At 60.0% G+C, this 14943-nt stretch overlaps 1 protein-coding gene across 1 annotated transcript in view; it reads left to right on the plus strand.

The window, feature by feature from the left end:
* NAV1 (neuron navigator 1) overlaps window positions 1-14943 on the plus strand; it is a 60463-nt gene that overhangs the window by 31009 nt on the left and 14511 nt on the right. Inside the window, 3 exon segments of the mRNA XM_084220728.1 lie at window positions 2920-3285; window positions 13939-14077; window positions 14288-14585. Of these exon segments, the coding sequence (XP_084076854.1) occupies window positions 2920-3285; window positions 13939-14077; window positions 14288-14585 (803 nt within the window).

A 14943-nucleotide genomic window follows, 5' to 3' on the forward strand; every position in this document is an offset into this window, starting at 1 on the left:
GTGCTGCCACCTCGTGGTCTCCTTCGATTCTGTTTTTTGTCTTGGAAGGGACAAAAAGCAGCCGCTTCCCCCCACCTTTCACCCGCCATTCACCATTACAGCCCTTCCCGTGTGAGCCTTCAAGCAGCCTTGTCCATGATGGAGCAGCCCTTTGATCTCCCTTTTCATCGCCTGAAATTTCTAGACCTTGGAGACCCAGCTCACCCTTGCTGTGCTTCCTGGATGTTTTCCAAGCCAGGAGCAGCAGAGAGCTGTGGCAGTGGGATTTGCATGGGCCCACAACAATATTTTCTGAACTGGCCATTTCCTGAAATGATCCATTACAGCTCTGCCATCCCTTTGCTCCGTGCAGGAGCTGGGTCAGAGCCCAGCACTGCTCATGCCACGCCAGAGCTACGTTGTGTTCATTTTACTTTCATCAAATGAAAAGTGTCAAACTCCACCCCCCTCCTCACCTCAGCACTCAGCTCCTTCAGAAATCCTTCTCAGCTCAGGTCTTAGGAAAATAGGGCGAGGACATTAAGGGTGATTAAATTAGCATTGCTGGTGGGATTTGACTCTTCACTATCACTTCCTCTCCTTGATGAGCTGTGAGTATATCACATGGTGGATGCCTCAGCTACATTCCTGCCATGGAGAAGAAGGGCTGTGGATAGCCCAGGGATCCCTACCCCCGCTCTCTGTCCCTTTCAGCGGGACTTAAACATGTGAAGATCTTCCCTCTTATCCCATGACAGCTGCATTTATTTGGAAGCTTTTTTTATTCCAGTAGCCCACAGCAGCCTCAGCAGCTCCCTGCGTCCCTCCAGGAGCTCCTCTGCGGCTGTGAGCCAGATTTTCCTTTCCCAAAGCTGTGTCAGCTCTTCCCTGGTACGTTGTAATTACACACGTACCCACTCATTCTGCATTTGGGAACACTTCCTACAAGGCTGTCCAATGCAGATGTCATCTGCAAGTCCTCTGGATGTGCCTGCATCGCTGGTGTCCTGTAACTGCTTTATTCATTCCTCAAATTTCTCTTGTTACTCTCACTGTGTTCTTCCATCCAGTGGCTGAGGGCTCAGTCTTTGCTGTTCCCTTGTTAGAGCACAGTGTTATTCCTGAAAGATGTCACCATACTCCTGGCAGCAGAGCTGCATGAATGTCCTTGGGGCTTAGAGAATCATGAAATCACAGAGTCACTGAGAAGACTCAGTGGACACTTGGAGGACATTTGGAGAAAGTCTCTAAGATCATTGGGTCCAACCATTTCCCCAGCATTGCCATGTTCACCACTGCACCATGTTCCCAGGAGCCACATCCAAACTTTTTTTAAACACTTCCAAGGATGATGCCTCCACCACTGCCCTGGGCAGCCTGTGCCAGTGTCTGACCACCGTTTCAGGAAAGAAATTTTCTCCAATATCCAACCTAAACCTCCTCTGGCACAACTTGAGGCCGTTTCCTCTTTTCCTGTTCCTGTTCCCTGGGAGCAGAGCCCAACTCCTCCCCAGCACCCCCCTCCTGTCAGAGAGTTGTGGAGACCCAGAAAGTCCCTGCTGAGCCTCCTTTTTTCCAGGCTGAGCCCCCCAGCTCCCTCAGCTGCTTCTGGTGCTCCAGACATTTCCCCAGCCCTGTTGTCCTTCTCTGGACACGCTCCAGCCCCTCAATGAGGGGCCCAGAACTGAACCCAGGATATGAGGTGAAGCTTCTGTTCCTCCTGCTCAGAGACATGGTTGGCATCTGCTCTGAGCTGCCGGGAGCACATCCTCAAACAGCCTTTGTGCTGCCGACAAAAACAAAACCCTTTTAGCTGCCCCTTTTAGTTCCACTTTAACAAACTTCCTCGTTTTTTTAATGTAGTTCCCTGTTTTAGATTCAATGCTGCAGCCTGGGTTTGGCTTTGGGTGCTCCTGCAGGAACCTTTAATCCAAGCTAGGGAATAATTTACTGATAGTAGTGTTTGGAGCCAATTTGAGGACTGTGGGTTCCCAAGGAGCTGCTCCAAGAAGTAATAGTTTCTCGTGGCTAAATTTAGTTTTAGAATCACTGTTTGCCCAAAATACACCCCATGAGGCACAGAGAGTGATGGAACTCCCCATTTCTGAAGTGGTTGTGGGCTCTGGGCTGGCTGCAGGGCACTGTGCTTGTGAGCAGCCCCTGGGGCTGGGTAGCCCTCTTGTGGGGTCATCTTTCCTGTCCCGATGTTGGGGGTTCTGTGTGAGGTGCTGCTGCAGGGACTGGTCCTAGGTCTGTCCCTCGGCACCCTTTCACTCACAGCCTCCACTCCCTGGCATGGCCCACTGTCACATTCCCTGGGATTGGTGCCACCACCCCAGCTTGTCCTGTCCTGGGTCTGGTGTGATCTTGAGGTGCAGATGTTGAAGTGCTGGGGGAGAAGTGGCTGAGCAGAAGCAGCCCAGACACGTTCAGGCTTTCCACTAAAGGTACCCTATTAGATGAGTTCAGCACAGCTGGGTTTGGGGGCTTAAGCCAGTCTCCAGAATGGTGCTGATCCCTTTCCCAGGTGTGTTTGCCACCAGTCCTGGTGGCACCCCCAGCCCTGCTGTGAGGTGAGTGGACAGGGCTGTGGTAGAGTGTTGTTTTTGTAGATTGACTTGAGCACAGAGCCCCCATCACATGCCATGTCCTATCCCACCGTCCCTGGGGAGACATGGGCATCACTAAACACCACAGTGTGCATGTCCCAGCGGGTCCTGGACTGTGGGACGCTGGGGTGGCACCGGGCAGGGACGGAGGGGACAGACAGCATCCCTGCAACCACAGTCCTGGGAACCTGTGGCGCTACCTGGCTGCCTCAAAATGGGAAATTGTGGTATCTGAGCACTTGCAGACCCAGTTCCGAGGGGGTCAGGCAAGGCACAGATTTCCACTGCCCCCTGTGCCCTGCCCTAACTCCCTGACTGCCTGTCCTTGCAGCTCCCTGGAGATGACCTGCTATGACAGTGATGAAGCCAACCCACGGAGTGTCTCCAGCCTCTCCAACCGCTCGTCCCCTTTGTCCTGGCGCTACGGGCAGTCCAGCCCACGCCTGCAGGCCGGGGACGCGCCCTCGGTCGGGGGCACGTGCCGCTCCGAGGGCACCCCGAGCTGGTACATGCACGGGGAGCGAGCGCACTACTCGCACACCATGCCCATGCGCAGCCCCAGCAAGCTGAGCCACATCTCCCGCCTGGAGCTGGTCGAGGCACTGGACAGCGACGACATGGAGCTGAAGTCAGGGTACATGAGTGACAGTGATCTGATGGGCAAGACGCTGACGGAGGATGATGACATCACCACGGGGTACGTGCCCGTGCGGGGACTCGTGCCCAGACTGGGGCTCTCCAGGAGTTTCACCCGCTCCTGTTCACCTGGCACAGGGGGGGTGGATGGAGTGGAACGTAGGTTACAGCCATTCTGGTTAGGATTGGATCATGTCCCCAGATCCCAGGAGATGCCTCCCTGCTAGCAATGCTGGCGGTGCTGGGCCAGCTGGGTCTTCTTGGGGCTGATGGGCTCCTGAGCCAGAATGAGCTGCTCTCTCAGCAAGTGGTAAGTGTCCAGCTTGATCTGGGTGTTCCTGGAGCAGGGAGCTGAGAAAAGTGCATGGTCTGTAGCTGCAGAAGCCCTGAGCCACAGTCCTGCTGCTTTCAGAAGTGCTCTTCAGTTTACACCAGTCAGTCTGTGTGGCTTCCTGTACCCAGGCACTGTGGAGATGTCCTGGGAGACTCCTGGTGGTCCATGGTGGGACAGGCTGGGTCAGATCTCAGCACCCCAGTGAGAACTGAGCTGATGGATGACTCTACATGGAGGAGGGTGTGCTGCTGAGCAGAGTCCCTCCTTCTGGGGCCCCCATCAGCCTCCATCCCTCCACCCATGGGGCCAGGGGCATCTCCTGCCAGATGGGCACAACCCAGCACTCCCAGGGCTCATGTTTTCTTGCCAGATGTGTCCAGCTCCTGCTGCACTGTTGAGGTGCCCCTGACTCTGGCAAGGGTCCAGGGTTTGAACATGTTGGAGGTTTCCTGTTTCAGCACAGCTGAAAATAAATAACTTGGGCGTTTGAGCTGTCCCAGAGCCCAATGAGGTATTTGGCCTCCTGACAGTGCTGCTTTGGCCCTCCTAGGGTGGCTGTAGTCACATCAGTTTGGTGCAGGATAGAGCACAGCCTGTGGCTTCACACCCATCCTGGGGCCAGTGCCCCCTAGATATGGCCTGTAGGTGTTTGTTGCAGTTGCAGGGGACACACCATTCGCTATCTGCTGGCTTCTGCCCCTGCCTTGCTCCAGCTGTGGGCTGAGAGTGTCTGTGGCACTGTGGGTGTCAGACCCATCCTCACCATGGGCATGTGACCTTGGGGACTGCCCTTTGCTTGTGAATGAGGGAGCCTTGTGCTGGTTCAACACAGACCCTCCTGTAGATCTTAACCTGTTGCTTGTCAGCCAGAGGTCCCATGTCACCACTTGCTGGTACTGGCCACTGGACTGCAAGCTGTGACAGGCAGTGGGGTAGGTTTGGGCTGCCCTGGATGGCTGAGGCTGCAGCAGGGCTGGCTGTGGGATGAAGGGTACACTGCTCCCCATCTCCCTCCTTGTCTCATCTTGGTGCTGCTCATGCAGGCAGATAACCTTGGGGTGCCCTTGGCTTCAGAGGCAGTGGAGCAACACTTTGTATTCATCAATCACAGAGCAGGGGGAGTGTGGGCAGGGTCAGAGACCCAGGACAGCTCAGCCCTGCACTGCTATGGGCAGGATTTACTTCTGCTTCAGGAAGGTACAGGCTTTGGGAATGGATCCCTGCATGGCTGAGGCTCTGCGAGGCCCTGGCAGCACCACAATCCCCTGGGGTGGGTGAGGCTGTCAGTGCTGCGGTGAGCCAGGCCATGGGCAGGTGCCACAGTCCCTGTTCCTGTGCAGAGTCTGGGGACTCCTGGATGTGCCTGGAGTTCTCTGCCATGCCAGAGACAGACTGGGTGCTCTGCACTGGGTACCCTCCCCAAGAAGGGGTACAGGAGTGAGCCAGGGTAGCAGAGGACCCCCTTATCTGCAGGGGCATCTCCTGGGGATCAGCCATTTCACCGGGGTCGTGGCAGGCACAGAGACATGTAGTGACCTACACAGCTTCACAGCTTCATTCCCCATGGCCCCACAGCAGGACTTGTGGGGGTCTCCCAGAGTGGGCAGCACGGCAGGGTCTCTGTCCCAGAGCATGGCTTTGGCTGGGTGCTGGGGTACACTGAGGTGCCATGTCCAGGAGCCTGCACACTCTGGGTGCAGAGCCTGGGAAGCAGAGCTGGAGCATTCCCTCCAGAGAGACAGATAAGAGAAGGAGCTGGCCAGGAGCACTCATCCAGCACAGCCCCTCATGCAGACCCCACTCATCCAGCACATCCCTTCACCCAGCGCAGCCCCTCATCCAGCCTTCTGTCACCCAGCACAGCCCCTCACGCTGCACAGCCCCTCACCCAGCACAGCCCCTCACCCAGCACAGCCCCTCACCCAGCCCAGCCCCTCATCCAGCACAGCCCCTCACCCAGCACAGCCCCTCACCCATCGCAGCCCCTCATCCAGCACAGCCCCTCACCCAGCACAGCCCCTCATCCAGCCTTCTGTCACCCAGCACAGCCCCTCACCCAGCACAGCCCCTCACCCATCGCAGCCCCTCACCCAGCACAGCCCCTCATGCAGACCCCACTCATCCAGCACAGCCCCTCACCCATTGCAGCCCCTCACCCAGCGCAGCCCCTCACCCAGCCCAGCCCCTCACCCAGCGCAGCCCCTCACCCAGCGCAGCCCCTCACCCAGCCTCCTCGCTGGCTCTGACCTAGAAAGGCAGCACCGCCGCAGGCCCCATCTCCCGGTGCTGCTAATGCACCGGGCAGGAGCGGCGTGCTGCAGATGGGGCCGGCAGCCCCAGCCCGGGCCGCGGGGCAGCGTCCCCTGCACCGCGCCGGCGCACGCCCCGGCTTGTAGGGCAGTAGGTCAGAGACGGCTCAGAGGACGCGGTGACACATCCCTGTCCCTGTGCCTGTCCCTGTCCCTGTCCCTGCTGGAGACGTATGGGGCTGTGGGATGTGCCCCGGCATGCCCGTGGCTCGGCCGGGAAGCAGGCTGGAAGGAGCGAGGGCTGAGGTAGGTGAGACACGGCTGGGACAAGGGGACTGCCCGCAAGGTATCGAGGCGGATTCAGCTGGGTGGAGGTTGGGGTGAGCCCAGCCAAGGAGGCTGTGGGGGACTTGAGGCCCAGCTTAGAGAGGGAGTGGGATGGTCAGGTCTGAGCAGGGATTGGCTGGGGACACCGAGACCCCAGCAGCATTCCTGTGTTAGCCAAAGGTACTGGCATCCTGGCTCCTCTCCCAGCTGTTCCTGCATCCATCGGCATGACACTTGCCACTTCTCTCTACCTGCTGCTGGTTTCAGGGTCTGGAAAGTTCTTGTTTTGGCCCCCTGTTCAGCAGCACATACCTTTTGTTCCCAATGTCACTATATCCTCCTTGTGCACTGCATCAGGGCAGGGACCTGGCACAGGGAGCACCCACCAGCATGTCTGGGATGACTGAAGGGATGGAAGGGATGCTGCTGCTCTCCTGCCCTGTCCTGCCTGTCCTTGGGGCCTAGGCAGGGCATGCACAGAGATAGCACCCAGTCTTGGGCTGTTTCTCCAACACTAAAACATATTTACTCCCTTCCTTGGTCAACTCCGGTTCCCATCTGCCACTATTCAGTGGCCACTTGCTGTTCCCTGCCCTGAGGCCAGTTCCAGGAAGGGTGTGGTGCCACCTGTGACACTTTCCAATTCATCCAGGCTGGGGTTGTTTCCTGACCACGGGAGGTCACCCCCCCAAGGCCACTCCACTGGGAGCTTCCCCAGGGACATTTCTGTCTGCATAGCCACAGCGTGGGTGCCTTTGTGTGCAGACCTGCACGTGAACCAGGCAGCGGTGAGGAGCATGGAGCAGGATGTGCAAACCAAGTTTGGCCTGGTTTTGTTCTGGCCCTGTCCTGCATATCTGAGCAGTGCCACAACAGTGTGGCCATGTGTTGGTGTGCCATGTGTGCCCAGAACCTGACTTGATGTGGTGTGTTCTGAGTACTGGCTCAGCACCATCCCTGGGTGTTTCCTAGGGCCAGTTGGGTCACGGTGGGAGTGAGTGGGATGCTGCAAGGCTTTGCTGCAGTCAGGAGCTCATGGGGTGCAGAGGGAGCTAGTGGGGCTGGCTGCTGAGTCAGCACCTTCTGCTGCGGTGGCTGCAGGAGCAGTGATGATGGTCTGTATGTGCTGCAGTGCTATGGTGTGGGGGTGTAGCTCTGGAGCCAGTCCCTGGGGCTCTACGTGTCCCTTGGGGCTTCCAGAGCACTGGGGGAATGTTTGTGTGACCCTGGGACTGCTGTGATCTCAGCATGTCCTTTTGCATCTTATTTGTTGGAAGTAGAAAGGGAGGCAGCATTGCATCCCACCGCAGCAGTGGCAGCATCTGCACCCTCATGAGCTGGGTACTGCCCTGCCTCTGTTTGTGGGCATGAAATGGAGCTGAGGCAGCAGCTTTTGGAATTGGGAGCACAGGGCACGCTGCTAGTCCATGGCACACCCCAGGCACCGTCTCAGGTCACTGTGATGATGCTGCTGGCAGCCAAGCACTGCAGAGCCTGTGGTCCCCTCCAGCAGGGCTGGGGGCTGCCAGCAGCATCCTCCCAGGAGGGATGCTCTGGAGCTGACACCCGCTGAGCTCTGGCTGGCCTGGCTCTGGCTTCCCCGCAGCTCCTTGGGCTCAGCACAGCCCGTAGGCGGGAGCAGATGTTTGGCTCAGCTCCCCAGGAGCAGCAGGGGAGCAGCCGCCCTCCTCCTGCTCCTAGCAGGACTGGCGCTGGAGCCTGCTCCCTTCCCTCAGACGCCCCTTGCTCCACTTTGGCTTGTCCAGGATGACCCCATGTCCTGTCCCAGTGAGCCCATGAAGTCATTCTTCATCAGGGACATCCCGTGGGGCATGGCTGTGGCCCTGCATGTGGCCTGGCGTGTGTGTGGGACCCTGGCTGGCCAGGGAGCAATGTTGTATAAATATTTGCTGGGCTGCGCCACGTGCTGGGCTTGGCGAGTTCCTCCCGCCAGCTGGGTACAGGGGACGCTCCTGGAAAGGGGCCCCAGGACCCCACTGGGCATCAGCACCTTCCTGTGTGCTGCTTTCTAGCAATTCCATCCTCTGGGGTTTGGGTTGAGGCACCCAGTGCTGATCCCTGGCCCCTGGGGATGTGACAGCGGCTGCATGAGGCATGTTTTGGGAAGGGGATCCTGGGGTTGTGAGGTTTGGGGGTACGGGGCACCTAGGGATCAGTGCACGCCCAAGATGCAGGAAGCTGCTGGCCCCTGCAGCTTGTTGATGAGGCTGGATACGGACACAGGGCAGAGCCAAGTGCAGGGTTAGACCTCACACACCCATGTGCTCTGGGGAAAGCTGCTGGGGAGAATCTGACCCAAACCCACCTGCCTCTCTGCATGTCACCTGGGCACCTCGAGACCTGGCTTTACCATGTGCCGCCCTGCCGCCTGTGGAGGAGCCTGGCCACTGTGGACTGAGGTGTCCGAGGTCACCAGCTTGTCCAGACAACAGGAAAAATAGGAATTTCACAACCGAGCTGAGTCACACTGCTCCCCACCCCAGCACTGCCCTGGGACTCTCTGAGCACTGCACGTGGCCTCTGCAGCCCTGGGTGCCGCCACGGCCGGGTGAGGCTCCACACGTCACCAAAACTGCCAGCGGAGATCCCCACACCGGGACACATTTCCTCCAGGGTTTCCACCACTTGGGGGGAGCATGGGGTGACCAGAGGTGAGCTCTCAGCCAGGAGTGTGGCTGGGGTCTATGGCTGATGTCACTGCAGCAGGCAGTGAGTGCTGGCTGACCCCCCCATCGCCTCAGCCTCGCTGCCATGAGGAAATCAGCCCCCACTGTTACTGCGGTTGATGGTGCAGGGCTGCGGTGGAGGCACAGCCGGGCCACGGGTTCCCCCTTGCAGGGACCACGCTCAAGGGTCCTGTGGCAGAGTCCTCTGCACCCCTCAGGGTTCTGGGGGGCCAGAGACCAGAGGCAGTGCTGCCTGGAGAATGGGGTCCTGTATCAACTGTGGGATGTGATGTTGATCCTCTTCCGTTGGGGAAACTCAGGCAAGTCAGATCCCCCTTCCCTACCTCAGTTTCCCCATCTGCCGGATCTCTGCAGACTCCTGTTCCTCTGAGTGCAGCTTCAGAGAAAGGTGCCAGATCACAGTACCCAAAATCCAAGCAGGAGACACCTAGGGTCAAGGTAGACTGACTCTCTGTAGGGGCTGGAGTTCTCTGAGGGGGTACCTGGTGGTCTGGGGGGCATCCTGGAGAGCACAGAGGGGTGTACAGGGCTGTGGGGATCAGGAAAGTCAAGGAGTGTTGTTACACTCTGGTTTCTGATGTGGATGTGAGGGAGATGCAGAGCCCCGCCCTGCCCACATCCATGGGGAGCTCCCAACCCCCTCGATGGGATTTATGAAGCTAATTGTTTTTTCTGCCCCATTAAGTGGAGGAGAGGGGGAGGGTGTGAAGAGCCCCGGCTGTGCCTCTGCCTTCCTCACTGCTCCTATCTCATATCACAGAATGAGCTGGGGCTGGGAGCACCAGTACCACAGAGCTCCCTCAATGCCAGTGATCTGCTGATGTGGGGTGTGGGACCCCCTCAGTGCACACCCTGCATTTCCTCCCCTGCCACAGGAGGAAAGGGCCAGGGCAGACCAGGACTTGCTTCCATCTAGGGTGGGCTTCAGGATGGCAGTGGGGGTCTGGCTGGACCAGCCTGGCAGGGACATGGGTCTGGGTGCTACATGGGCAGGTGTCTGTGCTGTTGTGAGACAGGTGAAGCAAGGAGAGTTCAAAACCGTCCAACTCCATCAGCAGCCTCTGCTGAAAAATGTGCTTGGGGTACTCCTCTGTAGAGGGCTCAGTGCCTGTGCTGGTGCCCAAGGGTCTGCTGTGGCTCTGCCATCATCTCACACCAGGCCCGTGGCTCTGGCAGGGTCAAAGCTGCCTTTCTGAGGGGCTGCAGTGCTGGGCTGTGCCAGGCTGGCTCCCCTGCCACCCAGGATGCCTAGATTTGCTCCCAGCAGAAGCTGCTCTGAGCACTGCCTGAGCCGGCTGTGGCGGGGCTGAGGCAGGCAGCCAGGAGAAGAGGAGGGAAGGGACAGGATCCGGCACCGTGCCAGGCCGGAGGGACCCGAGGGATGCGGTGCTGGACGGGCTGTGCCGCCGCACCCGTTGGCGCAGGCGGCCGTGGGGCCGTAACTGCAGCGCGGGGCTGGCTGCACCAGCAGCCCCTGGCCATGAGCTCCTGCCGGGGCTTGGTGGGTGTGGGCACGAGCTGATCAGTGGGGACAGGGATGGTCTGGTACCCCTGTCCTGCCATGCCATGCTGGGACAAGCCCTGTGTGGTGAGTGATAGGACAGTGGAGAAGAAGCCAAGAGGCGTCTCCTGCTTCAAGGAAGGAATTACTTATTTCCCAGCCTGCAGGGTCTGGTCGGTCTTGCCAAGGCTGCAGTTAACCCTCTCTGCCCTACATGGCCGGGCTGGCGAAATTGTCCCTGGTGTTACCATCCCAATGAGGACCCTACCCTGCAGCATGGCTATTGATGTGATGGAAGAGAGAGAAAAAAAAGGGACAAAAGTTGGGGTATTGGTCAGTGAAAGGCAGAGCGGGGCAGGCATTGATGTCCTTTCTGGGGATGAGCGCCGAGGTTGCAGGGAACAGCTGTCCCAGCACCCCACAGTGGGACCCACATCGAGGAGGTGGTTCCTTTGGGGACAGAGAACAGGGTGGTTTGGGGGGCACTGGGTCCAGGCCCAGTGCTGAGGAATGGCCTCTGGCATCACATTGTGGACTGCACCGGGCGTCACTGGTGCTGTGTTTGGGGATGTGAATCGTGGTTTGGGAGTTCTGCGGGCATTTGGGGGGACGCTGGGGGGACATCAGGGACAGGGGTGGGGGCCGTGGGCTGCGGGGCAGAATGCGGAGACACGGTCGCGGAGCTGAGGCGGGCGAAGCTTGGAGCCGGGACCCCAGTCCCGTCCCGGCGGGGACGGGGAGGGGCCGGTGGACGGCGGAGGGGGTCCTGTGCCGCTGTCGCTTTAAGGCGCGGGCAGCGGGGCGGTCCCGCCGCCCCCCGCCCCTCTCGCCCGCCCGGCGGGGCCGCGCCGCGCCGCGGGCAGCACGATGCTGCGGGCGGGGAGGCCGCGCCGCGCCCCGCGCCTCGCCAGCAGGTACGGCAGGGGCAGGGACCGGGCACCGCAGCGGGCGGGGGCGCGGCCGGAGCTCGGCCCCGGCAGACAAAGCTCCGCGCCCCGGGGCTGCTCCGCTGGCGGTGCTTTGTCTCGGCCGCGCTGGGGGGGGAGGTGAAAGGGGGGTCGGGGCAGCGCGGCCGCGCCCGGCACCGCGGCATCGGGGCATCGGGGCGGCTCCCACGGGCCTTCCCATCCTCCGCCCCGGCCCGCGCCCCGCACCTGCAATACGGCCGGGCCTATCGTCCGCGGGGCTCCCCAGGCTCTGGTGCCTCCGCACGCCGGGTCTGACCCCGGGAGTGCCGAGAGCGGGGCTCCGAGTCGGGGTGCGGCCGGGGCGGGGCGGAGCATCCCCGCGCACCGCGCCGCGGTCCCGGTCCATGCTCCGCTCCCTACCGGTGCAGCCGCCTCCCCGCGCCGGGGCTGGGGCCGGGGTGCTCATCCCCGAGGCCGTGCGGGACCATCCCGCCCTCGGCGGGTCCCGTCTGCCCGCCGGCGCCGCGGAGCGCCGCAGGACGGACGCGCTGCCCTTGAGCATCCCCGTTCCTGGGAGCTGCCGCGGGGCTGCTAGCGGGTAGGTTCGGTGCGGGATCGTCTGCAGGAGCTGGGAATGGCTCTGGATAAGATGGAGGGGATGGAGCACAAAGCAGAGGGTCAGTTTTGCCCCGGAGTGACCGTCTGACATGGCTGCCCCCTGTTTGAGGGTTCTGGGGGGCAGTCGAGGTACCAGGGCTCAGCCATACTCTGGGAGTTTGTAATGCTGAGGGGCCAGTGGTGGTGTGGTTGAGGCTTTCCTTGCTGTGCTGCCTACAGCATACACGTACCAGTTTGGGGGATCCCTTGGTGCACCAGCTGTATGGCCCATAAGAGAGTCAGAGACACCCTCACAGTGTGTAGCTGGCTCCCCAGCCTCATGCCATGGTTTTAGTGATTTTGGGATGTGGCCTTCCATGTTGTCTTTTCTTGGCACGGGGTTGTCGAGGAGGATTTGGAGTCACCTCCTGCCTTGGCCTAACCTATGACCCTCTGCCCCTTTCTCAGCGGCTCTCTGGATGCCTGGGGTAATGGAGGTGTCGCATGCATGGCTGGGAGAGTGTTTGGGATTCCCTGCCTAGCCCTTAAAGCCAGACTGAGACACCCAGCACCACATGTGGCCCCAGCCATGTTGCCATAGGACACAGTACTATGAAGCCTGGCCTCACTCCTGGCACTGCCTGCTGCCAGGTGATGCCAGACTGGGAGAGGGGCTTTGCTGGGGTGAGGATTTCCATCCCAGTGGGAACTCACCCTAGGGATGGGGCTGGTGGTGAGACTTGGCTTGGAGCTGAGGAGCTGAGCAGCGTATCCTGAGTGCATGATCCTATTGAAATCCCTTCCTGGGCAGCAGCACCTGCTGGCTCTCTCCCAGAAGCTGCTGTGGGGGCACAGGGGGCTGTGTCCATCCTGGCTTTGGTCAGTCTCTGATGAACTCCTCCCTCATGGAAAAAGCAGGACACGCAGTGCAGGTCTTATGGTGCTGGAGGTGCCTTTGTTGCTCCTTCTTGAGCCTTGGGCATCTGACAGGGATGCTGGTGGCTGTTGCTTTTTCTCTGCCACTGCTGTTGGGGCTCTGCTGTTTGGTGGACTTCACCAGCACCTCTGTGGCCCCAATGCAGATAAACAAACAACCCTTACAGGGACTGGAGCTGGCTGCAGCTCTCAGCTCTGCTCTGCACTCCTGTGCCACAGCCTGTCACAGAATCATGACATGGTGTGTCTTGGAAGGGACCTTAAAACTCGTCTTGTGCCACTCCCTTTCACTAGGTCAGGTTGCTCCAAGCCCCACCCAACCTGACCATGAACATTTCAGTGATGGGGCAGCCACAGCTTCTCTGGGCAGCCTGTGCCAATGTTGTCTCCCCCAGCCCCTCACAGGCCCTGGGAGGCTGTGAGGCTTCACTGACCTACTCAGCTGCTGACCTGAAAGGTGCTGTGCTCATCCTGCTGGAAGGTGCTCCATGTCTGCCTGTGCAGATCAACATAGGCACAGCCCAGTGCTGTGGAACCAGCTGTGCCCTTGGGACACCCAGGCAGCTGCTGCCCCAGTGTGATGCTGACTGATGGCCCTGCAGATGGGGTTCTGCACACTTGGCTGAGCCCCATCATGAAGCAGCCACCTCGGCACAGCAGCACATCCCAGACTTGCTGCCTCTGGGTGCTGGGGGCTGGAGAGGGGTAGTAGGGTGCAGCGAGTGGGGACCACCCTAGGAAGGATGGGTGCTACAGGGTGGTTGGTTTGTTTATTCCAGCACTCCTGTCGTTTCTGACAATCCCAACCTGACTCCGGGGTCAGAGCAGGTTGCTGGGGGCTTGTTGCCAGCTGTGATGCTGCTAGCCCTGTGGTGTGTGTGGGTGCTGGCTTCACTGTGGATGTCCTTCCATCCCCACCAAAGCACCACAGAGCCTTAATGGGGAGAAGCAGGGTCACTGAGGCTTGTATGCCACAGGAACACGAGCCAATCCCAGGCTGGGCTGAAGCCAGCCATGGGCCCTGCATGCCATGTCCTTGCCATGGGCACTACCAGGAGTTGGTTTTTGCCCCGACATCCCCTGGACAGGGACATCCTTTGAGTGGTGGGACACATTGGGCTGAGCAGGGGTCTGATGCTGTCTCTCCCTCACAGCTGGGATGAGAGCAGCTCCATCAGCAGTGGCCTCAGCGATGCCTCCGACAACCTCAGCTCAGAGGAGTTCAATGCCAGCTCCTCGCTCAACTCCCTGCCCTCCACCCCCACCGCCTCGCGCAGGAACTCGGCCATAGCGGTAGGTGCCACTGGCACACGGACCCTTTCCAGCACCTATCCCAGCTTGCCTGCCACACCTCGGTGGGAAAGAGGGCATGGAGGGTGCCAGTGTGAGGAAACAAGGATGGCACAGGGTGTCTGCTGCGTCCTTCTCCCAGCTGGCTGATGTTCTCTGGGGATGGGCTTGGGGTGGGTGCCAGGGGTGCCCCTGACTCTGCTCTGCCCCCAGCTGCGCACGGACTCAGAGAAGCGCTCACTGGCAGAGAGTGGACTGAGCTGGTACGGTGAGGGTGAGGAGAAGGCTCCCAAGAAGCTGGACTACGACAGCAGCAGCCTCAAGATGGAGCATGGCTCCTCCAAGTGGCGGCGGGAGCCCTCAGAAGGTGGAGAGGAGGGGTCCAAGGGTGGTGAGCTGAAGAAACCTGTCAGCCTGGGCACTCCGGGCTCCCTCAAGAAGGGCAAGACTCCTCCAGTGGCTGTGACGTCCCCCATCACTCATACGGCCCAGAGCACCCTCAAAGTGGCAGGTAAAAACCAGTTTGGGCAGGGTCCAGCTCCTTTGATGGAGAGAAGATTGGGTGCTGCTTTTGTGTGCCTTCCCCAAGCATGAGGGTCATGGGATGGCCTATGGCTGTGCTCAGACCTGGGAGCTGACTGTGGGCTGGAAGGGGAGGCAGGGCTGTGTTGTGGGCTGCAAGCAGGCTGGGGGTCTGTGCCTGCCCCATGGTCTCCCGCACACCAGGCTGGGGAACCGCTGAGTGCGCCAAGGGTCTGGCATGTCCCTTCTCCATCACATCCCTGCATCTCTAGTGCCCATATCCTGTCTGGGCTTGTTCGCTTCCAGATGTCCCCAAAGCCTCCAGGGACACTAACCTGTCCGTTCTT

Source organism: Fringilla coelebs, assembly GCF_963513975.1.
Source record: "Fringilla coelebs genome assembly, chromosome: 23".
NCBI lineage: Eukaryota > Metazoa > Chordata > Aves > Passeriformes > Fringillidae > Fringilla > Fringilla coelebs.